Source organism: Suillus subaureus (assembly GCF_016647635.1).
Source record: "Suillus subaureus strain MN1 chromosome Unknown BJ212scaffold_22, whole genome shotgun sequence".
In the NCBI taxonomy this organism is placed as follows: domain Eukaryota; kingdom Fungi; phylum Basidiomycota; class Agaricomycetes; order Boletales; family Suillaceae; genus Suillus; species Suillus subaureus.
The window spans coordinates 28581-51601 of record NW_024538578.1 but is presented as its reverse complement, the minus strand read 5'-3'; the positions used below and the strand labels follow the sequence as shown (position 1 = coordinate 51601).

General features: G+C 48.4%; 7 protein-coding genes across 7 annotated transcripts; 1 reads left to right on the top strand and 6 right to left on the bottom strand.

The window, feature by feature from the left end:
* Window positions 1-741: 741 nt before the first annotated feature.
* BJ212DRAFT_1363989 (uncharacterized protein) lies at window positions 742-2886 on the bottom strand. Its single transcript, XM_041336006.1, has 8 exons — window positions 2813-2886; window positions 2674-2752; window positions 2582-2621; window positions 2127-2530; window positions 1671-2077; window positions 1298-1620; window positions 1135-1246; window positions 742-1077 (listed from the first exon to the last, which is right to left on the bottom strand). Exons 2-8 carry the CDS (start codon window positions 2674-2676, stop codon window positions 783-785), a joined length of 1584 nt encoding a protein of 527 aa, XP_041191480.1. The 5' UTR covers window positions 2677-2752; window positions 2813-2886; the 3' UTR covers window positions 742-782.
* Window positions 2887-10423: 7537 nt separating this feature from the next.
* BJ212DRAFT_1482200 (ClpP/crotonase-like domain-containing protein) lies at window positions 10424-11820 on the bottom strand (the record flags this gene model as incomplete). Its single annotated transcript, XM_041340379.1, has 8 exons — window positions 10424-10462; window positions 10529-10552; window positions 10627-10828; window positions 10904-10971; window positions 11037-11071; window positions 11200-11441; window positions 11512-11568; window positions 11630-11820. The coding sequence occupies 8 exons, from the start codon at window positions 11818-11820 to the stop codon at window positions 10424-10426; spliced, it is 858 nt and encodes a 285-aa protein (XP_041191479.1).
* An 846-nt stretch (window positions 11821-12666) lies between these two features.
* On the bottom strand, window positions 12667-13705 carry BJ212DRAFT_377990 (uncharacterized protein). The gene is made up of 2 exons (XM_041343051.1): window positions 12934-13705; window positions 12667-12877 (listed from the first exon to the last, which is right to left on the bottom strand). Exon 1 carries the CDS (start codon window positions 13291-13293, stop codon window positions 12982-12984), a length of 312 nt encoding a protein of 103 aa, XP_041191478.1. The 5' UTR covers window positions 13294-13705; the 3' UTR covers window positions 12667-12877; window positions 12934-12981.
* A 1341-nt stretch (window positions 13706-15046) lies between these two features.
* On the bottom strand, window positions 15047-17461 carry BJ212DRAFT_1300738 (uncharacterized protein; the record flags this gene model as incomplete). The annotated part of the gene is made up of 4 exons (XM_041333028.1): window positions 15047-15505; window positions 15609-16380; window positions 16564-16844; window positions 16895-17461. The coding sequence occupies 4 exons, from the start codon at window positions 17459-17461 to the stop codon at window positions 15047-15049; spliced, it is 2079 nt and encodes a 692-aa protein (XP_041191477.1).
* Window positions 17462-19035: 1574 nt separating this feature from the next.
* On the bottom strand, window positions 19036-20553 carry BJ212DRAFT_1514307 (NGG1p interacting factor 3; the record flags this gene model as incomplete). Its single annotated transcript, XM_041341666.1, has 6 exons — window positions 19036-19543; window positions 19596-19641; window positions 19691-19812; window positions 19869-20240; window positions 20321-20381; window positions 20476-20553. The coding sequence occupies 6 exons, from the start codon at window positions 20551-20553 to the stop codon at window positions 19356-19358; spliced, it is 867 nt and encodes a 288-aa protein (XP_041191476.1). The 3' UTR covers window positions 19036-19355.
* A 314-nt stretch (window positions 20554-20867) lies between these two features.
* On the top strand, window positions 20868-21422 carry BJ212DRAFT_1482197 (thioltransferase; the record flags this gene model as incomplete). Its single annotated transcript, XM_041340378.1, has 5 exons — window positions 20868-20900; window positions 20963-21081; window positions 21133-21221; window positions 21280-21297; window positions 21361-21422. 5 exons carry the CDS (start codon window positions 20868-20870, stop codon window positions 21420-21422), a joined length of 321 nt encoding a protein of 106 aa, XP_041191475.1.
* A 660-nt stretch (window positions 21423-22082) lies between these two features.
* Window positions 22083-23001, bottom strand: BJ212DRAFT_378295 (uncharacterized protein). The gene is made up of 4 exons (XM_041343052.1): window positions 22847-23001; window positions 22687-22797; window positions 22288-22626; window positions 22083-22233 (listed from the first exon to the last, which is right to left on the bottom strand). The coding sequence occupies exons 1-4, from the start codon at window positions 22892-22894 to the stop codon at window positions 22132-22134; spliced, it is 600 nt and encodes a 199-aa protein (XP_041191474.1). The 5' UTR covers window positions 22895-23001; the 3' UTR covers window positions 22083-22131.
* Between the last annotated feature and the right edge of the window lie 20 nt (window positions 23002-23021).

The following is a 23021-nucleotide window of genomic DNA, read 5'->3' as shown; positions in this document are numbered from 1 at the left end:
ATAGGCCTTGTAATCTCCTGGATGTATAGTTTCTCTTAGTATCTGCTCGCCTCATGCGTCCCCTTGCAGTTCCCTGCTACGTTGCTCCTATCCTCGTCCACATATAAATCCCTACGAGACCATGAGTGTGGACTTTCATTATCGCACTTCGGCTTGCATTTTTTAGTCTCGATCTACACCAGCAGTGGCACTTACATCTAGACCGCACAACACGCCTGCTGCCACCACTCACTCCAGAAACCGTCCAGAACATGTGACAATACTTCTCTGCCAGCATCAATAACACCCTCAAAGCCATCATGGCTCTCAAAACCGACATAGCACATAGCAGACACATGACACTCTTCAAACAGCAAACATCAGTCAAGCACACTTGGCCAATGCTCAGAGGACAAGACCCACAGTTTGCCATCAATGACCTCGTCTACCTCTCTACAGCACACTGTAATTTTAGACGTGAATACTTGAATGGAAACAACAAACAGGTCACCAAGTTTATGCCCCGCTTTGATGGGCCTTATAAGATCATTGCAGCGCATCCTGAGTCCTCCACTTATACTCTTGACTTACCCGCACATACTAACATTCACCCAACGTTTTATGCTTCCAAGTTGAAGTTGAAGCAACATGTGTCCAACGATGCTTCCCTGTATCCATCCCGCAAGCTTCAAAAGTTGGGATCTGTTATCACACCTACCAGAGCCGAAGAATGGGAGATTGAGCACATACTCGACCAATTCATCGATATATGACGATGCATTTCCCAGTACACATTAAGACACTCAAATAACAAGATAATCACCCGTCGTGACAACAGCATCCACAGAAAACACCGGGTCCTCACCACCATCTACTCTGGAAACAGCATCCACTCCAATGCCAGCGATGCTCCCCCGACCCACGAACGACACGCGCACGGGGAAGAACAAGCTCGTGTCATCGCCACCGACAGTGAACTCGAGCGTGCCGCTGCGCGCTACGGTGGAAACGAGTGGGATGGACCAGTCGAGCGAGTGGGTGGTGGGGTTGATACTGTAGTCGCATTGCGTGGTAGTGATGCTGGGGTAGGAGCCAGTGCTAGAAGTATATTAGTGAGTGGGCGAAAAGTTGGAGTGGGAACGAAGAGGAACTTACGGGAGGGGGATGGAGATGACGACATCGTGCAGGGTGACGTTTTCGTTCTCAAGCTCGTATTCAATATTGACCTCACAGGTACCGTCATTTGAGGGAGAGGGCCAGCAGTTGACTTAGGTGAGTCAGTGGGCGTGAAAATGATGTATACGAGCAGCGAGCTTACTGGACAATGGTACCAAGGACTCATCGCGCCCTGCATACCGCCACTTGAGTACGGCAAGGGCTTGGCCCACAGGGAAAGCACGAGAAGGATCTTTGAGTGCGACGATACGGTTCTGGCCAGGGGCGAACTTGGCGACATTAGGGTGCTGCTTGAATTGGAGGTCGGAGCCAAAGTCGGTGGTGGGGGACGGGAGTGCGAGCTTGATGTGCGCTAAAGCGGGGTCGGAGACTTGGAGGTTCATGTCGCCCTTGACCTCCATTGATTTTACACCGCCTTCGCGCATAAGGGAGATATCGATTTGTTCCTTGATCACGATATGTATGCTATAGACATGGGTTAGCGGGGACTGAAATTGAGGAGGGCGATTACTCACCTTTCAGCTGTGATAGAGGGCAGGCTGCTTCTTGTGTTAGTTGGCGCTGGGGATGGATCGAGGATAGGAGGCGTGGATGGCGCTGAGAGCTCCTCGGAGACTAGCTCGCCGCCAAGAGCATCTAGAAGCTCGGCTTGCCTAGTCTTTTTGCTGCCGAGTTTCATACCACTACCCTTGAACGGAGGAGTGCGGGTGCTAGACGCAGGTGCAGGTGATGCAGTGCGCGCCGCCGGCACCTCTGGAGCATCGAAGCGCTGAGGAACAGGAGAGTATCCAGACATGCCCCCACCGAGATATGAGCTGCCCCCACTGCCGGATACTGCTGCACGCTTTTGCTGCTCCCGGCGCTGGAGCTCAAGTTGGCGCGCACGACGCTTGAGCTCTTCTTTTGCCTCTGCTTCTTTGTTCTGTCATTAAATGAGTGGGGGTCGGGTGGTCTGACTGGTGTGCACTAACCCTGGCGATGATATCTTGTATCTTCTCCTCGTGACTCTCCATCTCCAATACGCTCCTGACCTGTATGAGATTGACCTGTTCTCGGTAACCCATGCTCACGATCTCATCAAAAGCACTAAGCAGCTCAAAGCTCTGTTTCTGAATTTCACGCTCGTCTGCGGTGCGGCAGATATCAGACACGACGCGTGCAAAGAGGTGGAGGGTATCGATGTCCTGAAGGATATTGGAAGCTTTATTAGTGATGAGAAGGATGTAAAGGTCTTCCAAGGGCTGGTAGACGTAGCGGACTTGAGCGGTTTCTACGGAAGTGTGTTGAGAGTTTGTCGGGATGAGCTTTGGGAAGGATGCAAGTAGGGATTCGATATGGGTGCGGGTCATTGGGTGAAATTGGCGCGAGAGCACCGCTGGAAATACGTGTTAAGAGATCGGTTTGGAGAGCTGGTATGCAGACTCGCCTTTCCCGCCTTTAGTGCATATCGATGCTGCTAGAACAACCTGCGCTTTGTTAGATCCTGTTCGTGTCTAGTCCGGAATGCTTGGCGCTCACCATCCTGATGAACTGGAAGGGTTATGATGCTGAAAACCCTTGCGTGTACACGTCTGCAGTCTCTGATCTTGGTCAGTTCCTGGTAGTATTATAATTTAGTGTCCTTGGACAAACGTGTCAGAAGGAAAGTGACCCCCACTTATTCCTGCATTTGGAATATTCGAGGGGTCAGAACATAGCTCATCTGCTGGTTATGATAGTAACTGGAGCCACGGTCGGCAACTTTGCAATCTTGCAGTCCAACAAACAAGTGTCTAATCTTATTCTGGAAAAACCTGTTGACAAGAAATTACTTGCGTCTTTCTAGGCGCTTTTGCATACACGGTTGTTGTATTCTTGACCTCAAATTCGACAGTGATCTGCAGGTTCGTCAAGTCTAACAGCTCCTTCATTTATAAGACTTGTTGTTCAGCTTTCTGCAGAAATGTTCTGAAGAAGCAAAGCCTTGTCACTGCTACATCCATCTGTGTATCATTTGTCTCATTGTGTACGCGTTCTGTAGTGACCACCTGAGCTTTGCGACCGATTGTACACATTCATCCTTGAGGTCTCCACTTTCCATGCCATGCTGGACATAACTTTTCGAGGAGGAAAATGCCTGGGACGTCGCAGTGACTGTGAGTTCAGACGCACCACCCCCTGCTGAGTCACAGTCGCAGGCACCACTGGCGACCATCCCCAACCTCTTCAGGTGGTAGCTACGCTGAAACGGTCTTCGAACATGCTCGTACCTAAGGTTTGGCGCTCACCAATGTTATTGGACCCGTCAGCTCGGCATGAACGCAGCTACAGGCGAGGAATTTTGCGGCTACTTACTTAACCCGGGGCCGCAGCAAGCGTTTGTTCTCTTCGGTTCCACGAACGTTGAACTTACGAAGCAGACTGTTATGAATGTGAAGGGTTCATGGAACCAAGTCATATTTGTTTGTCTCTCGCCTTAGCCTCCCACTATGACTGAACGATAACAGGATATTAACTCGGTTGCAATTCTTGTGTGCGCATTTCGGTTAGGTATGTCCACGTTTTCATCTAATCTTCAAGTTTACCAAGATAACAGACTCGTGCCCATGAACGCGTCTTACGATACTCACTAAATTAAAGGGCTGATTAAAAGATAACTCTACATGCTAGCGCAGACAACCCCGTGTAATTCAAATGACCAGGAATATCACTTCCGATCTCCCCTTAACACCGTTCGTAAGCGAAGAGATGACAGAATGTTCGATGTGATTTAAGGTAATTTGACTGTCTTGTAGGGCGCAGTTCACTCATTTTTGATATCTAGGAAATATTGCTAAGGCTACCCCCATTCTACGTGCGTCCTCGGTAAGAACATCATGCGGAACGGGTACCTTGGATACCCACTGATGCCCCAGCGAACCTCATTCGATAGTCTATTCCTTTCCCATGCCACGATCTGCGCTTGCTCACATCTGTCAGTGAAAGTGAAATTCCTCGACTTTTTGCGCCAACGAGGCAAGCGACTAATGCGGACTAGTCCATTTATGAGAATAATGCTTCTGAGCACCCTCGGATCCACGTTGTGAGTCCTATCTTTTTCGGCTCGCCAGCGATGCACATGGCTGGCCTACAGGGGACTGGGTCGATTAAACCGTGGGCTTCCTATTTTGTTTGGCGACGAGTTGCATACTTATTAGACAGGTTTCGCAATTCATGTGAGCGGTTTTCGTCCCTTCAGAATATGTGTTAATTTTTGTATTCAATCGACCGACTTCCTTGTAGTAAATGCCAGTCTTCTCGCTTTTCTGGGCACGGATGCAGAAAATTCATAATGCGGTCACTGCCGACGATTCTTTCCAGAGAGAATTATGCGACTGTTCGGTCTAACTCATGTGACAATCTGCAAGCGCTCACATCGGTTAGTGAACGTGAAATTGTTCAACTGTTGCCTCCGGTTTTCAGAACGATGCTTCTAAGCCCCCTCGGGTCCAAGGCGTGGGTCCTATCTTTTTTGGTCCGCCAGCGTTGCACATGGGTGATCTACGAGGGCCTGGGTCGATTCACCCGTGGACTCTCATATTTTGAGTACATTACACACTGAGCGGACGGATTTCTCAAGTCGTGTGGGTTGTTTTCAACTGTTTAAAATGTGTTAATTTTGGTATTTAGTTGGCCGTGGTGCTCGCGGTAGATCTCAACTTTCTCGCTATTCCAGGAGATTCACAATACAGTCACTTTTCCAGAGACTTGAGTGACTATTTAAATCTCTCGGATCCCTGTGACGGTGTCCGTTCGCTCAATTTGGTCAGTGAAAGTGACATTATTCAACATTGGCCACTGACGCGGTGAGCGCCTAGTCCATTCACGAGAACGAGGCTTCTGAGCCCTGTCAGATCCGTTCCGTGAGCCCATTTTGTTTCGGCCTGCCAGCAGTGCACATGGCTAGCCTAAGAAAGGTGGGTGGTTTTTATCCGTTCAGAGTATGCATTGATCTTTGTATTCAGTTGAATGGTCGTATTCGTAATGGATGCCAGCTTCCTCGCTGTTTCTGGCGTAAATCCAGGAGCTCAATAACAACAATTCAGTTCCTTTCCTTTTCCCATGCCATGATCTACAATTATTTACATTGGTCAATGAAAGTTAACTTTTTGCGTCAACAAGGCGAGCCCCCAATGCGGATCAGGTCATTCATGAAAGCAATGGCATCTGAGCCCCATCGGATCCGTTCTGTATGCCTTGTCCATTTCGGCCCGCCAGCAATGCACACGACTGCCTACAAAAGTTTGGCTCAATGTAACCGCGGATTTCCTGATACACCGCACTCTGAAGAAGAATAAGGATAGTCTCGGAGCTTGCTACTATCTACCTCGACGCTGTAACTCTGAACGCTATGACCCCTGGCACTCTCCAACCTGTCAAATCCTCATGCCATAACCCTCTCTGAGGCTGAGCCTGGAACCCCGCTACGGTGAGACGGAGGAATTTTTGTGTGATGAACTGAATATTTAAATATTGAGTGGTTTCAATTACGTGGGTGCTTTTCACGTCCTCGGGGTACGTGCTCAGTCAGTCGACCGTAATGCTTACAGCTTCTTTGTGTTCCTTGCGTAGATTCAGGAAATCTCACTTGGCAGTCACGATAATTGCCACGTCCTTATCTACTCTATTCGCCACCGGATCGTCGATGGTTTCGGTCCTGGCCGAACAGAACCGTAATTACTGCGCGAGGTTTACTCAAAACTGCCGTTATTCACCGTGCGGTGCGGATTTTGATTGGGTTGTATTCGTGGCTCGAACGACACAGTCGTTGGATGTTCAGAATGGAACTATTAGAAGTGCGCCCCATTCGTTAATGACGGGGTTTATGAATTTATTTGATTTTTTGTAATTCACAAATTGATGTTAGGCTAATAGGTGGTATTTTTCGCCGTCGCAATCTTTCACAATATCTTCAGATCCACATCAGTTGCAACGCCCATATCCAGTGGCGATTTGTTGCTGTGTTCATTGGACATATCTGGCGCGGGCGGGGCTTTGTTTACCGTCTATACGGGCCATAGGGGATCTCCAGGTCTGCCTGGCTTCCGGAAACTAGCGCATTATTCTCGTGACATCAAAAGATGACCACTATTTTTATGATCCACATCGTTTGCAACGCTCATATCTAGTGGCATTAGGTGGCCTTTGTTACAAGCCGTGTTCACCATCTGGCTAATGTGGGACACTTGAGGATCGCCTTTATTGGGCTTAGCTGTTTTTAGGGAAATTACTAGCGTATCGGCTCTTGCAACAATCAAGAAGCAGAGTGCAAATGAACGATCTACAGAGCAATATTGTTTCATCTATCGGTCCTGAACAGGGATCGTGCTACCATTTTGTAGTGTGACCACGGATGTCTGTCAGCATCCATCAGCAGCAGCTGCGCACTCCTCTCATGGCTGTTCTGAAAGTTATCAGATAAGCCCGTTTTGTCACTTCTGCATCACATTGACATGCCGCATGAAAACCTATTTTCATTCCTATAGACCGGAATTAATATTACTCCGCTCAGCGCCTCTACGACTATGGAACTGGAAACGAACAGTGACCTGCCCTTGGTAGACGTCTTCGGTCACACATCTGTCAGAACGCCAGTGGCGCCGCGTCCTGTCAGCGCCCATCTCACGCGGCCTGATTCTGCCAATATCATCTTGGCCGCAGCAGAGCAACAGAACGAGTTTGACCTTCGGGCATCCCCATGAGGCCGTGATCTTTCTGATGATTGTGCTCAACTTTAATATCGCATACATATTTCAGGGTGCTTCTCGGCAGCCCTGGTATTACACCCCGTTGAGCAGTGGACGTTGCTAATACTCTCAAGATGACTGGTATGGTGTGGAAATTTCCGCCTCTGCTCACTCTCCGGCAAAAAATAGAAGCGCTAAGTGGCAAATGCGATAGCTGGCGAATCAATTATGAAAATAGTTATGAATTTACGACCTTTTTTTAATGCATGAATGATGCGCATGGCGGCGCACGTCTCAACCACGTACGACCAAGCACAGACATCATCATAATGACAGGTATAGGGCATGAAGCAATGTGCCATTTGTACTGTAACTTCAATATCAATGCAGACCTGTGACGTCTGCTATTTCCCTAGTTTATTGGTGTGACTAGTATGCATGGACAAGAGGAGGGGGGCGTCAGTTCGCTTGGCCTAAAATGGAAATATGCCCTGAGGTGCTTTTCTTACTCCCATGACTCGGAATGGAAGTGGATGATGCTCTGAGCATAAACCATGTTTGTTGAGATTCGAGGTCCTAAAACCAATCATTTGACACCTGGAGCCAAAGCGTCTGTCATTTAGTTCTCGCCGAGCCCCTTTTTCCTGTCATGCATGCCTCCGTGGGCCACTCCTGCATGGTGTCTTGAGCTTTCCGTTATGGGTTGTTTTAGAGCTTCGCGCTGACCTCTGACATCGCTGTCCGGACTCCGGTACCTGGGTCTTGCAGTCGAAAGTGATTATTTTTTGTTCCGCCTTGGCATCGACATAAACAGGAGTACACGCTTGAAACTACATACACCATCAGGACGATATGACGCGGTCCACCTTCAATTCTTCCAGCCTTGCTGAAGCCTCAAATGGACACTCCTTTGGTCGTTGGCTTCCAATGCGACCGAGAATGACTTAAAGCTGGCGCCGCCTAAAGGTGGGGAGGTTACACCATTTTCCTGACTGTTGGACCGGGCACGGATTGCAAGGGAACCTCAAGGCCAAACCTCTATAGCGGGAGGTTGCATCTTTATCTATCGAGGACGGATTACGACACAGGACTCCTGGCACTGCAGAGGACCTGCGCCAGACGACCCTGGCACATTGTCAGACTCACTTTGTCCTTAGCTTGTTGCATTCTTCTGGCGTCCAGCCCCATTGATACCTTTCGTTTGGTGGTGAATCCCGACAATTTGGGTCAGTCTGTTGAGAATCTCTATCACTGTTCTTACCTCGTGCGTGACGACACTTGTGCCCCGGAATTTACGCCGGAGGTCGAACCTGTTGTCTGTGAGCCCCTCACATTCAGACATGAGCAAACTGTCAGGCACTCACTATTTTTCACCCACTGCCGAAAGCCAAGATCTTACAAACACAATGCATTTGAATTCATTCAAGTACTAACAAAATGGCATCAGGTATTAGTTGAATAAGTTAGATGAACAAACGACATGGTCCAAGAGGATCCTAGAAAATGGAGTCGGTGAGTAGGCGCGTGTAGGCGCGCAAAATGTTTGTCCCCAAAAAATAAGTTGTTAAAATAGTATACACGTTTTGTGACAATACTATTTTAACAATTTATTTCGGGGAGACACAACTTAATTTTCGGGGCACACATTTTTTTCGGGGCACAAATAATAATTGTGCAATTCAACAGCATAGGCGCGTCGTCCACTATGCATGCTCTCGCTTATCGACTTCTGCCACACCAGTGGCAGCTTCTACTTTTCATGATCGGCGTCTTCCTCAAACCTCTACAGACTACAGCCCTTATAGTACTTAACTCCATAGATGATTATCAAGAAGATGATCTTGTGTTCAGCTCAAGACCCGTGAGCCGTGGCATGATAAAGAACTTGTTCTCAATACAAATGAATCAACTTGAGGCTTACTAAATGTCATCTAGACTCTCACTCAGTTCTTCTTGACATTTCCCCTGTTGCCGGTGAACTTTGTTGACATCTCTGGCCTGCTGACTGGATCTGCAGTGACTGAAGATTGCCCTGGTTCTGCCGTTGTCCCCTTTACAACCGAGTCTGCGTTCATACGGAATGCCTTGTTTCCGATTACATGGTACGTCAAGTCAAAATGGTATCGTGTATGATGTTATTATTAATCGTCCATGGCGCATTTTCTCCGCAACGGCCAGCATTAATATCGCCGCATATTTATTTGCACAGTTGACGATTTGTCTTTTTGGCATATTCTTCAACTTGAGTCAAGTCATTTTGCGACCCTTCCTGTTCTCCTCCCCAGGACCCACCCTGATCCACCTCGTTATCTAATATGCGACCCAACCATTGAGATTGTGTATTACGGGCGTTATCGCGACGACTCCTTCCGCCACTTGGGTCCCGCCTCAGATAGTAACTTCCCCCGTTTTACGGACTTCATACCACCCTGATTGACTATGTTTACAGCTAACTTCATGCCATGACAGGTCGTTACTCATCCCGCTCCTCAACATTGCAACCCGCGACTATCGCCCCATGAACCCAACGAACTTATCAAGACTATTTCTCCCTCACAAATAGTTCTTTTCAAACTCAACTTAGATAGATTACACTTCAAAACAACCCTATATAGGTGTATATGATATGCTGTGAGTCGGCAAGTCAGATGAAGACCGTTCGATTGAAATTGCTAACATGAAGGGATACTCGGACATACGTGATCTTGGCGCGTTGAGGTTCATCCTGACATGGGCCACTCCTGGAAGCTTTTAGATCGTCAGCGTGGCCCTCTTCAAACATACGCCACCTGTTCCTGTCCTGCACCGATTTCAGCTAAACATAGGCTGAGGCTATCCTTTGTCAAGTTGATAATCCTCGGACCTATCACTTGGCAGCCTCATACTACCAAATCACGGTTTCATTGAGCCGACGTGTCTAACGCTCACCTTGGCGCTGGAAACAGAACTCTGACTCTCACGTTTTGCGCGCTTCTTGAGTTCTGGTTCTAGATCATGTACGCCAGGTTTACATATGACGCGATATTTGAAGGCGAAAAGGTCGATCCCTTTGTGTGCCCTGCGGGCTTTCACGGGTGCAAGTTAAACCTACGTGGCATGCAACAAACTTGCGATAACGTTGTCAGAAGACCACATTGAACGTGCGCTCGATGTTGCCTCCCGTCCTGCTTGAGAATAGGCTATTTTGAGTTTGGAATGGGTGACTTGGGATGCTGGTACGGATTCTTATAGATCGAATCATACAATCGAGGTAGGTTTCCCGCTCTTGTTCGCGGGATGGCATGCCAATTTGTGGTTGAGAACGTGATAAGCGGAAATAACTTTTTTTTCTTCAATGTCGTTCTCGCTGGACATGCTAATTTTCCCACTTCTTCAGGTCATCCAGGGGCACCAGGAACAGCCATCGTCGGCATCGCAAAATTCTCGGACGACTCAAGTCTCGAGGATTATCTCACTTGCGTCCAACGATCACGCAATCACACAGGAGTTTATGTACGAGAGATAACGCATTTATGTACACTATAACCTTTTAAATATCTTGGATCAATAATCAACCACGTCAGTCAGAGTTTCGCGGGATTCGACCACCTAGGTTTGCGTCTCTGCGGAAGAGCGAACGGAAAGAACACGTTAATTTGATTTAAATTATCACAACCTGTGCACCATACCTCCGAGAAAGCGGCCAGTCCCTCCTGGAGTAACGTCAGAGGGAAGAAGGATGAATACTCCATACCCCAAAAGACAAGTATGACGTGACGTGACGTACTTTGATGTTTGCGCCGTGATATAGACGTTTGCTCACGAGACTCATCGAGTGGGTGTGCACAGCTTCTTCGAAATGGTGTTTTTGCGAAAGTATAAGGCCTTCCTTTGAACTCTGTACTGAGTCAGGGGAGTTCATGGTCATCTGTCGCGCGATGTCCAGAGCAGTAGGTACAACAGCCGATTTTTCGACGACGAGGTTGACACTGCGGACCGGAAGTATACGCATGAGTGTCAAGAAGCTGTCTTTGTGACTGGCGGTGATTGTAGGCTTGACTCACAAACGAAATCTGTCTCTAGCTTGGACGGCAGTGATGGTATTTCCCAAGAGCAGCATCTCAGAAGCAAGCTACGCCGCAAGATTTTCTCAGTGAGCGGAGATACCCTGTGAGTTTATTCACGCCGAAGCGATACCTGATGGCCCGCAACCCTCCCTAACCTGGGAATAACTGCGAGGAAAACGAATCACCGATCAGCAAAGTTTATACATACCCGCCCCCCGCTTCAGTTTTCCAAAATAATCGACGAAGACGAGGCTGAAAATGGAAATAGAATGACTGATGCGGCGTTCACTCACCTCCTTGTGCAGCTAGTACACCACGCTTGACTTCTGGAAGTGCGAACACGGCGTCTTCGCTTGCAATGACCATATCGCAGTTTAGTATTATTTCAACACCGCCGCCATAAGCCGAGCCGTTCACTGCGGCGATCATAGGTTTGCATGAGGTGTGCCGGCGCGAGATGGATGCAAATCCGTGTACAGAAGAAGCCACACTTTCTTGTTCGTTCGCCGTGCCACTTGACTGATCGTGGAGCCAGCTGGTGTGAAAATGAAGGGTCGAGGGAATAAGGAACGAGAGGATGGCGAGCGTTATTCCTCGTTACTTACGCTTTCAAGTCGGCTCCTGCACAGAAAGCACGTCCTTCGCCTGTCACGACTACTACCCTTGAAGTACGGGACAGAGAAGTTGAACAAGATTGCCGATAAGCTAAGTGACTGAACCTACCACAAAGAGGGCTCATCATCAAACCAATTTAAAATGGTAGCTATACCAGTGGCAAGTTGAGGTGTCATGGCGTTGAGGTGCCTCGGACGGTTGAGTGTCATAAGCATCACATGTTCCCGAGGGAAAGACACCTTGAGCTCATCCGAATGAGAAGGTGGGCGCAAGGCCAGCGGGTCCCAGTTGGAAGACATGATACGAAAACTGTTGGTAGTATACAGCTGCGCAGTGCGAAATGACACACACTACACAGGACTCGGATGGACTCGTCGGACTTTCGGCTGACAGATGGGAAAGAAAACGAGGAGGGCGCTTAAACATTTGAAGAAAAATCACACCCGAATTCAATCCGAATATCCTGTGCGCTAGAAATAACTGTATCACGAAACACGATAATAGTTCGCTAAGGTGAGGTCACATGGAACGAAATTATTCGTGAAACCAGACTAGTAGTATTACGCCGACAAGTACGACGGAGAAGGTGACTCGGATAAGAAGAGCCGAGTCCGCCTATTCCATAGGTGGGCGTAGGGTATGACAAAGATCCATCTTCAACGTTGTCAACGTTGGCAAGCTTCTTCCAGCTCGGTTCATGATAGGCTTCCGAGTCGTTATACTTGCGGATAGTTCGGCGAAGATGATACAAAAGAGACATCGGCAGTACACGTTGTTTAGAGCCGTCCCTTGGATCAGATTCCGCGATTAATATTCTTCTCTGAATCTTGTCCAAATCTAAGACTTTTCCCTTCTTCCCCACACCCGTCAGCGGAACAACGAGCATCTCATCAGAGCCCGAATGACACGTGTTCCTTATACATTTCTATAAGGAACGTGCCATTCATCAGGGTATCCACGTGGGAGGACTTGGAACCGAGCCAGTGACTTCATTTCCGATGTAGCTTGTTGTTCGGCCATCAGTATGCACGCATGTTGGGATGAAGATGGATTGTCCGTTTGAGACGTGTTACTGACGTTTCAGTACGGTTGACGGTCCGACAAACAATGATGGTTGTTGCAGTAAATCATACATACAAGGCAGACGGCAAAATTGTGAGGCTAAAATATCCTGCCGCCCCGAGGAATCCGCACAACGACTCTGCACAACCTCCTCCCTCCTCCCGTGATCCTACAACTGCGATGAGACCTCGATGACTAATGTGCGTTTATGCACGGGGTGTAGATGTATGTTGATACAATGCGATAAAGAGTCCAATGACAACATGGATGGATGATCGATGATGAGACAATTGTCTAGGATGAGACATTGAGTGACTGGATGATGTGAGACAATAGAAAGGATGACTTACGAGCAAAGGGAATAAATATAGTAAAAAAAACGTAATCATTGTGTGTGCTCAGCGGAAGGGACAGCTAGGCGAGTGAGATCCGCGCCAGCCACAGTGGCAACACTGAGGTGCATTGAAGTCCATGCAAGAGTCATCATCAGATGAAATGCGCATTGATACGGGTGTGGGATGAGAGTGGCGCGTGCAGTGATGCGAGTTGGATGATGATGACTGTTCGGATGAGAATGCAGTCTTGGAAGACATGCAGACAGTAGAGCTAGTAGAAGCACGCATTGCTAGTAGTAGGCAGTAGTAGTTCTTGGAAGAGAGTTGGTAGGTTGAATGATTAAAGAGAATGAATTTGCCCCACCTTTTATGCATTTTCGTTGTGGCAGCCGGTCATACTTCCGTTATCGGCTTGCATAGACATAGACAAAACGCATCCGACGGCCAAGAATTATAGAGTATACTTGCGGGTTGTGGCGTCACTGATGAACCAAATCTGTAATCAGCGCAAGACAAAAAAGGAAATTGGGAAACTTTGGTTGCCTGAGAGCACTTCGACCCCTCGAAGAAATCACCCAGTGCCCCAATCGAGCATTTTCGTACATCAATTTCCTTGAGCGCTCGCAGTCAGGGCATCCCATCCACACGATAACCTTTCGAGGCCATGTTGCACCGGATCCTTGCTCTCGGGCCCCACTTGACTTTTTGACACGATAACGTACTAAGTACTGGAAGGCCATCTATATCTAACTCAACTAGGACATGTTGCCTGCTCAAGTGACACAGCATTGGCCCCGAGATCTGGCAGTGTCTGTGGCAGATTATTCATATACACATCTTGATTGTCAATTTACAATTCAATCTCTTACACGCAACAAACTCTACAACAACGCCAAGTCCTCCAAATCCTCGAGAGAATATAGACCAGGTACTCACACGATCCGGCACCCGTTGAACATCCAGCTAATCGAGGAACTGTGGTATGTGTTTCGTCAATGTGCTGCCCCTACGTTTACAGTTTACACACAAAAGGACGTGTCGTAGACCAGGCAAACAAAACGTACTCAATCCCGATCGCGTGGGGGGGATGAAGACAGGAACATGATGTGACCGTTCCTGTATAGCGTTATATTGGCAATCTCGTCATTATTGACTGATCGTAAAGACAGAACTCAACTGTCAGACCTTGAAGCCTGTAATATCGAACTTCACAGGTATTCATCCATCAAACTGGGATTTTTTTTCCACGTATTCACAATCTAAACATGCGTGTCCGCGCACCCAAGAGTTTTTCATTCGCAATGCCGTAGGCTCCAAACTTACATTGCATCCGACTTCTATGTAGAATCAACCAATCTACAAAATCAGTCATTCCCCCACCGCGTGCATAGGTAGCTAGGTTGAATGGGGCTATGCGCCCTTATGAATCGGAAAGCACTATCCATGCCAGAGTCTAATTCAGTAGATTTGGTTAGGGCCCGCCAGTTGGCCCAAGGTACCCACAGACGACTACCTCGTGTTGGTTTCCAAGCAAGTGGGCAATACATCCTAATAGATCCCATGGAACTTATCATATTCCAAAGGCAGCCCATTCCTCAATCTGTCCATCGTCCCACTTGAAACGATTGGCGACAAACTTGGCACCGCACTAGCACTAGTGGCACGTATCATCAAAGTCGCATTCCATCTCTCTGCACAGCCGGGGGAAATCAAGACCCGCAACGTAGGTTACTCAGGACGAATGACACATGTAAACATATTATCGAAACAGAAGGCAAAACAAGGTTCCGGGGCAATCGGTCACGATGCCATCAAGCCTTCTCAGGCCTTGAAAGGCACTTTGCACCGGTTATAATGCGTTTAAACGCGAGGTCTTCCCAGACTTCCTCTTCCCCGTTCAAACATCCTAGAATAACTTGCAGGGTTTGATTGTATCACCGGTGTTGTGCTGTGGGCGAGGGATCATGGTTTATGAATTAAATAACCATGAACTTGGAAGGACTGGGAAAGGATGATGTAAAAGGACATGCTGCACTGATAACGAAAAAAAAAACATTGCGTACACCCTGATCACTTCACAAATATTCTCGATCTCCATCACTTGACAACAATCGCATGACGCCCTCCACTATCCAGATCCTCCTACACTGCCTCCTTTCTTCGGCATGTCAGCATACCACTCTGGAATCTCATTCGCTTTGGGAATCGCTCGCTTGCGAAGTTCTTTAATCTCCCTTTCTTCTTCCGCATCTCGTTGTCTTCGGCGTTCCTCTTTTGCCTGTTGAATCTCCTCTTCCTTTATTCGCATCATTTGGTCAAATTTCTCCCTCTCTCTGGCACGAATTTCGGTGCTAAGGACTATCGGTGGTGCAGGAACTATCGGGATGATGTGTTCCTTACGCCATGCAAGTGACGCTTGGTGAGCCTCATGTAGTACCTTGAAATCGGGCACAGGATGCCTTTGTCGGTGCCCCCTCTCCTCGTTAACCGAGCCTGCAAGCTTCTCAAACTCAGCTTTACGCGCTTCAACGCGAGCGTCCATATGAAACGTAAACGCAATAGGCTTCGTTATGTTGGCAGGTGGCAGCTATACATCCAAATGTCACAGCCAACAATCAAATATCAAGCCATGTAAAAATAATATTGAATGAGCGCACATAAGACGAGGATTCCGTTAATGAATCACGTACCGTCTTCTCGAGGGGTGGCACAAGGCCAGGTCTAGATTGTCCTAACCGCTCGAGCCCCGTAACTGCCACAGGTTTCTTGCTGACTACATGTCCCGCGTCAAAGTGGACCCGGGAACTGCCCGAGGTTCGGCTTTGTGACGCGCAACTAGTAGAGACCCCCCCTTCCTGTCCCTGAACATTTTTGTCTTTCTCCTTGCAGATCGCTCGACCACACAGGGACGTTGATGCAATCGATGTGGATGACACCTGTCGCTGGAAGTTCTGTCTGGGTTTGTACTTTGTTCGCGCGCTTGGAAACTTTGACGTCGGACACCGCGAATTCCGACTGATAAGTACGCTTCCATGTGCGCGGTTCTTCTGGGTGGATGGCCGAAGAATTTGGCTGGATGACCTCATCGAATTGGTCGGGCCAGTCTTGGCAACGGCGCTTTGTGACAACGGTTTCGCCTTAAACTTCTTGCTGCCACTTGGCTGTTGCGAAGCGGAGTCTTCCTCGGTGGCTGGGCGCTTCCTAGCCGGCCTCATGGACGATAGCTCCCGCCTTCCTGTAGATAGATGACCGGGGGAGGCGCTAGCTTGTGTGTGATACTTCTGCGGTGAAATTTCTGAAAGCCTCAATAGGTAATCGTTACGACTCAAAGCGTCCGGTGAGCATAGGGCGTGCACAACGTCGACCTCAGGCGGAGGTTGAGTTTCGATGTGTTCTTCCGTTCTAGCAACACCAGTGCCCGTACCTGCCGTGAAAGAATTTTCGGTCCTGGGATTATAGATGCTGGGGAATCCAAGTGATGGCATTTCCAAGAAAGGTGACCGGAGATCATGTGAGATCGAACCATAATTCCCGATTGCGATCACAGTCATACAGAAAGAGAGAGAAAAGAATAGAAGGACACGCGCAAGGTACAGCTGATCAGTTCCGGTGCAAATGCAGTGAAATGTGTATCAGCGGACGTACCTAATCGATGTCATTAATTTTTGACTGTAAGACACGAGGCGTTCAGCCACCCGTCCGGTCACGCTTTGGCTAGAGTTTGAGACCATATTACTAACACCACTCATAGATGCGGGTGGAACTTGGAGTTCGATATCTATGGCCACGTTTCCTGACTCAGACGTCCACGTAGAATACGACTGCACAGTTGGTTCGGCAATGGAAGCTGGACCGAGTTTGTCAGCGGCTGACATAGGGATCCTGCTTTGTGTTGCTAGCTTCGTGTTACGGCCGCCTTCTACTGCCTACCACAGGATGGTGAGCTCATACATATTGTAAATGGGAGTCAACTTACAGAATTAATTCTTGTCCTCGGCTTTAACTTTGAATTTGGTACTGCCGTAACATTTAACACAGGGAAAACAGAGGATCGCGCAACCGCTGGTGGCTGCATGGAGATATCATAATCATCGTTGAGGGTCCCCACTTCTGCGCGCAAGGACTCCAAGCGCTCCTCGGAGACGGCGGGCCCGTCAAGTACTATCTCCTTTAGTTTAGAAGGAAGGCGGGACATTTTGTTCGCTTTGACAGGGCTCTGACGTCTGAACCGTAAAGGTCCGTGGTCATTCTTCTGGTGTGTTGACGAACTTGGACTAGGTGATCTTGATAGCGATAACAGTTGCGAGGTGGCTTTCGGTGTGATGTGACCAAGCCTTAATTGTCCGCGGACTGGAGTAGGAGCAATGGTGGCGAAACTGGCGCCGCCAGCTCCGCACAGAAAATCAAGATCACTACTGTTATCTGCAAGCAGAAACTCCGCGGATGAGGAATCAACGGGGATCTGGAAAGAGACAGATGTGTCCGAGAGGTCTGGTAAGTGTCTTGTGCTTAGCTCTGTGTTGGCTGTTGCAATTGGTGGCATGGCGCGTGCAGACTTGGGACGTTTAACAATTCCAACGTGTTACGTCGGAGAGAAGGAGAAGGCGTGTGAATTGTTTCTGACGCGTCAACAGCACGTGCAAATTGATACGCGACTGTAACAGCCACAATAGTGACAGACCGTCACAGGTGCTGCCTAATTGGTGTCAAATGCAAACGCTCCCGACTCCTGAGCAATTCAGGTTTGCTTCAACTTTCAAGCAAAGTTTCTGTATCTGCCATCAATATTTGGGGTTTACATAACAGTCTCCCTGCCCTGACATGGATCCAGCCCATGCTAATGAATTTCTTCTCAGACGAATAAAACTTTCTAGCCCAACTTGTTCTAAGTTACAAAGGCTCATTTGTCTTTTTTCAGATTGGAGGATACACAACGTTCTCACAATATTATGGCGCCATCTAGCATATGTCTATGAAGCACTGCCCGTTCCCGGGAGGATCATACTCTTGCTTTCATGGCCCATTCAAAACCATCTCAGGTGTTCAAGTTAGCATGCGTCAACTTACACTCCGAATCTGTAACTCAATCTTTTTGTATGTCGGACATCACCACGATGGTTTCTCACTCCATGAACACGTCGAGGCTTTGAATTCCCAACGTGGCACCTAAAACCGACCAATTTTCTGGCAGTGCCACGAACGGCAGTGACAAGCAATGCTGCCGCAGCGTGCCTTCTGTTGACATTCTTTCAGCCTGCATCCAGATTTTTAGACGTTGCCTTGGCGTGTATCGCACCGTCTCACAGTGAGTAATTACCACAACTTTGAGATAAATGCTGACGTTCACATCTCATCCTGAATCTTCTTCCCTCGAGCCCTTATCTTGTCAAGATCAGATGCCGAAACAATATTCTTACGTCCAAATGCGCGCATTTCCCACCTTTCCCCGCACCGCGGTATGACATTCCCACATTTCAAACATATGTCTGCTGAGCGATGAGCATTCACATCCTCGATAAGTGTTCCTGATAGAAACATGTCCCCCGGCTTACCGTTCCATCTCTCCTTCGAGAGTTCTGTTCTTAATATGCGATATCACCGCGTTATAAGTCACACGCGCCAGCAGCTTCTTTCAACTTCCTTTCTCCAAGAACGCATCTTACCCCGCAATATAATTCAAATGCCTGCCATTCTGACACCTCTTCGGGTAAAATGCTCGCGGGTCAATCCTTGTCCGCCGACCTCGCTGTCTGAATACAATGACGATCACTAGGTTGTCTTCTTTCCGTAACCGCACTCCTTTTGCAAGTGTGGTGCAGTTGTTAAGGCTTTATCCTCCTTTATAACTTCGCTTGGCTTTCACCGGTTTCCTCGCACGTCCCATTCCATCTGTGGGTAATAGGAATCGGTGAGGGAGTTTGGCGCTGGCAAATGGCATATCGTATGGTCACTTGCTCTATCCAGGCACCGAGAATGAAATTCGACCCCAGCCATGCGTTCACTCTCGATTCAAAAATAGTTCGATATTGGCCTGACTCGGTGATCCAAGTGGCGTCAACTCTCTGAATCGTCTGATATCATTTTTGCTTCGAACGTCCGAGCCCTTCGTGAGTTCGAACGGCTCATCCTCGGTCCGCTGCTAGTAGTCAGTAAAACCAATTCCTTTGTGGATTAGCAACTGAACTCTAAGAAATATTGCAAACATCGGGGAAGCCCAACACAAGGTTGAATGCCGTGTATCGCTCATAGGACAAGGATACCACATGCATTCTGTCCAGTTATTGTCTTTGCATTTGATAGAGACAATTCGAGCTTCCGGCAGGTGACAGATCTGACCTCACTGCCTCGTCAAAGAAGGCTCATCCAATATTATATATAGCATTTGTATAATCATATATTCAAACCTTCCCGGTACATCGCTCTGCACCGGTATTTGTTTACATGCGATCAAGAGGGTGCCTATCAACTTCGCTGATGTGGACGTCCAGCTGATACTTCTCGATCTCGATTCTTTCTTCTCGCGACAATCCACTGGACGACTCGTCCCGCACAAGTTCGGAAAGTGTGTCCGAAAGCTTCTTTGCCAGAACAGGGAGATATCCACGCTCGGTATTTGTATGTCCACCTTGATATCATACATTCAGTGACGAGACTCCCGTCACGCGCAGTCAACTCACATAGTATGACGTATCGACCCCTTGCAACTGCTTCAAGGACTTCGTGCTGCAGTCACTGTTAGGATGGGACAGACGGAAGAGGAATCTAACTTTACATGTTGCATCTCCCCCGTGAAATACACATCGGCGTCGACTCCTGAGAGCATCGTTCCTCCGGCACCAGCACAAATTGCAACCGATTTGATCGATTTTTGAGCGAGCGGCCGCCCTACGTCAACTGTACGTTCATTATAATCAGACATGCGTGATAGGCAGGGAAGATGCGTAGTAGACCTTGTGACAAAGAAAGATGCTTCTTTACTCTTTGAACAAGTTCCTCGATAGGAATCGGTTCATCGAGCGCCACGATCCGGCCGGCACCACCTGCTTCTCCCTTGACTTCTCCCAGGATGTTGACTTTTGCAGTGGCCTTCTGGGGACCCATGACGCCTTCTGCAAGCCAATCGTTGATACCACCCCAAGTCGCATCGAGACTTGAGTGAGGGCAGAAGACTGACGTCCCTGCGGCTGAGAGCTTGAGCAGGGATGCTTGCAGTGGGTTTGCCAATGTGAGAGAAGTAATGGGTTGAAAGAGGGGTGGGTGGTAGGTTACTACCAGCGCCGTAGGCACTTTTAATGTCTCCTCGAGGACAGCAGTAGTCAGGACTAGAGGACCCTGTGTCACTACATGTTGCATGTTGATTGCAGAGCTCGTGGCATTCTACTTACTCGATCGTCAATACTACGCGCTTTGCGTCGGACCTTGGGACAGGAGACTCTGTAGTACTGGATAAGTAATAACCCGAGCTTTGATATACGGGGTGTTTACCTATGATGAGGCCTACCTGCCAGGCGTATCAGATCACCATATCAGACGATGTTACTGGCGAATGGTACAAACTTTATCCCATGGTTCAGCGAGCCGGAGTGGTGCGATTCGTTCCAACGCCTTGCACACGCTTTTCACTACGATAGACATTCTTGCAGAGTATGATACCCACACGGGATGACACGTTCAAGGGCTGGTTATTTAGAGACCGACCTTGAATGAAGCACGCAAGCAAATCAGAGTATCAGAGTATTGTGGTTGGTTATGTGATATGATAAGCGGGGATGCCGGCCAGCGCTAGCTGTGAGCCAACGTGGCTTGCTGACTAGTACTAGTTTGAAGTTACTGCCCAGTGAGGACACGCCAATTGCCGGAGGGTGGATATGTTCTCCCAGATCTACAGAGCTGTCTCGTCTAGACTCCCCTCCTTGTCCAGTTCCGCTCATACATCATCAGCATCCAGAATGAATCCGAAGGAAATCCAAGAGTTTGTTGAAGTAACCGATACTGCCGGCCTCTGAGTCAATGCCATACTTTACTGACGCTCATACCCTCATAGAACAACCTCAAAGACAACGGCCTTGTCGTCTTCATCCGGACTTCGCCGCCTTGCTATTTCTGCCAGCAAGCTCTCCGCTTCTTGCAAAAATATCCAGAGCTCCATGGTAAATCAATCGAGTAGGTGTTTTACTTGATCGGGACGCCCACCACCTTGACAAGTGCGCACAGCCTTAGTGAAACCGGCGAGCAGCAGGCTATTATCAGCTACCTTGGCAGCCTCCCAGGTTCTGCGCCCACATTCCCTCGGGTTTTTGCTAGTGAGTTATTTAGCTTGTCTAACCTTTGGGTGATGCTGATGTCATGATCTTGCAAAAGACAAGGAATTAATCGGCGGTATGATCATATTCTTGGCTTGTATTGCGTGAAGGTCGATACCATCTGATTTTTTCCCCTTAGGTTATTCCGATTTGGAGGCCTTGGGTGCATCTGGTGTAAAGGCCATGATCCAGCAGGTGTGAGGTTATGATGAGGACCGAGGATCAATACAGTTCCGAGTGATTGGCTCAGTGATGTCGTACAAGTTGAAACATTCAATAGCAACGAATTTCAGAGAGGAGCAATGTATCTTGAGGATTGGCATACCATGTACGAGATTCATATCACTGTGACCCACCAGTACTGCAATCTCCTCGGTAATGATTGAAATATTGACCCTTGGAGCCTAGTCTGGCCTGACACAGACACATGACAGTCGATACGCTAGTAGTAAGAATGCTTTTGCATCATCAGGGTCTTGACTTGCACACTGGAATGTCAAGGTAGATTCTGATGAGCTAATACCCATTTACTAAGATTTGTTGTAAGCCTCGGGATTGTATTTGCATCATCGGTCTATTATTCAAACACGGAGTAATCGAATTATAAATCATAATTCTATCAAGTGTAGGTTGCTCGCCATGATCAAATCGGTTAATTTGTTGATCACCATCTCCACCGGGTTAAACTTGCGCCTGCCTTTATCGATACACCGCGGGCCAAAAGGAAATCACTTACGTTCTCAAAGGAACGCCCGAGTGTACCACCCCGATGCCGGGTGCCAAGCAGGTCATCTATGTCGTATTCAGATATGAGTGGCTAGCGTAGACCCTTATGACGGCAGCCCTAGCGTTGCGCGCTGTAAGGAGGGGACAAGTTCGATTTTAATCAGCACGATAGGCTCCAACAATATTAAAGAAAAAGTTTTACCAGCTGAATAATGCTCGCGCGCTCCGTCGGTGGGAGCATGTTGATCTGGTCTGGTGTCATAGCTATGACGCGCATTATCATAGCCTGTTTTTTTTCCCTATCGGAATGTGCAATATGGTAGAATTGGGTTTCTCGTACCTTTTGCTCCTCAGGGATCGATGCCAGGGCATCTGGAATCATGCCACCACCTATGGGGGCTTGTTGGGGCGCGCTATAGCCTCCCTGCACACCATATTGGGAGGGCGCTCCATAACTGAAATTTTGCTGTGGACCCTGCCCGTGTCCATTGGGATAATGAGGAGGGGTAGGTGTATGTGATGGCACGTGCGGCGGCGTTTGCGACTGCGGCGTTGGTGTACGGTACTGCTGGAGGTGAGGTGGGATTGCAGAAGCAGGCTGTATGGCAGGCGCCGTCGACGGGCCCGCATTCTGTGGTTGCTGTTGCTGGATCGATGCTGAATAGGCCGTGAGGGTTTTCTGGAATTACTTGTTCGTCAATCTGGCAGTTTCCAGGTGGTAAGGGCGAATACAGCATACCTGCAAGACTTGGACGTCTACAGCATTCATTTTCACCATCAGACCGATGAGGGCATATGCAATTTGCGGTGTGGACGCGAGGATAGCGCGTGCTTGCTCTGGAGTTGTTTTCTGGAAGTCGCGTGATGAGTTGGTGGGTGTAGTTGTTGTTAGCACTGACCTTGAGCGTTAGAAGCAATTCGGTGAGCTGCTCTTCTTGCCCAGACATGGTGTTCTAGGAGCGCTGTGCAGCCGCAGTTAGCGCAACTGGTAGGCCCAAATCTAGTACGTATACTGGAGTCAGGCAACTACTAGCGGCAAGCGCTTCAAGTTGTTCTCTGATGACTAATAAGGGA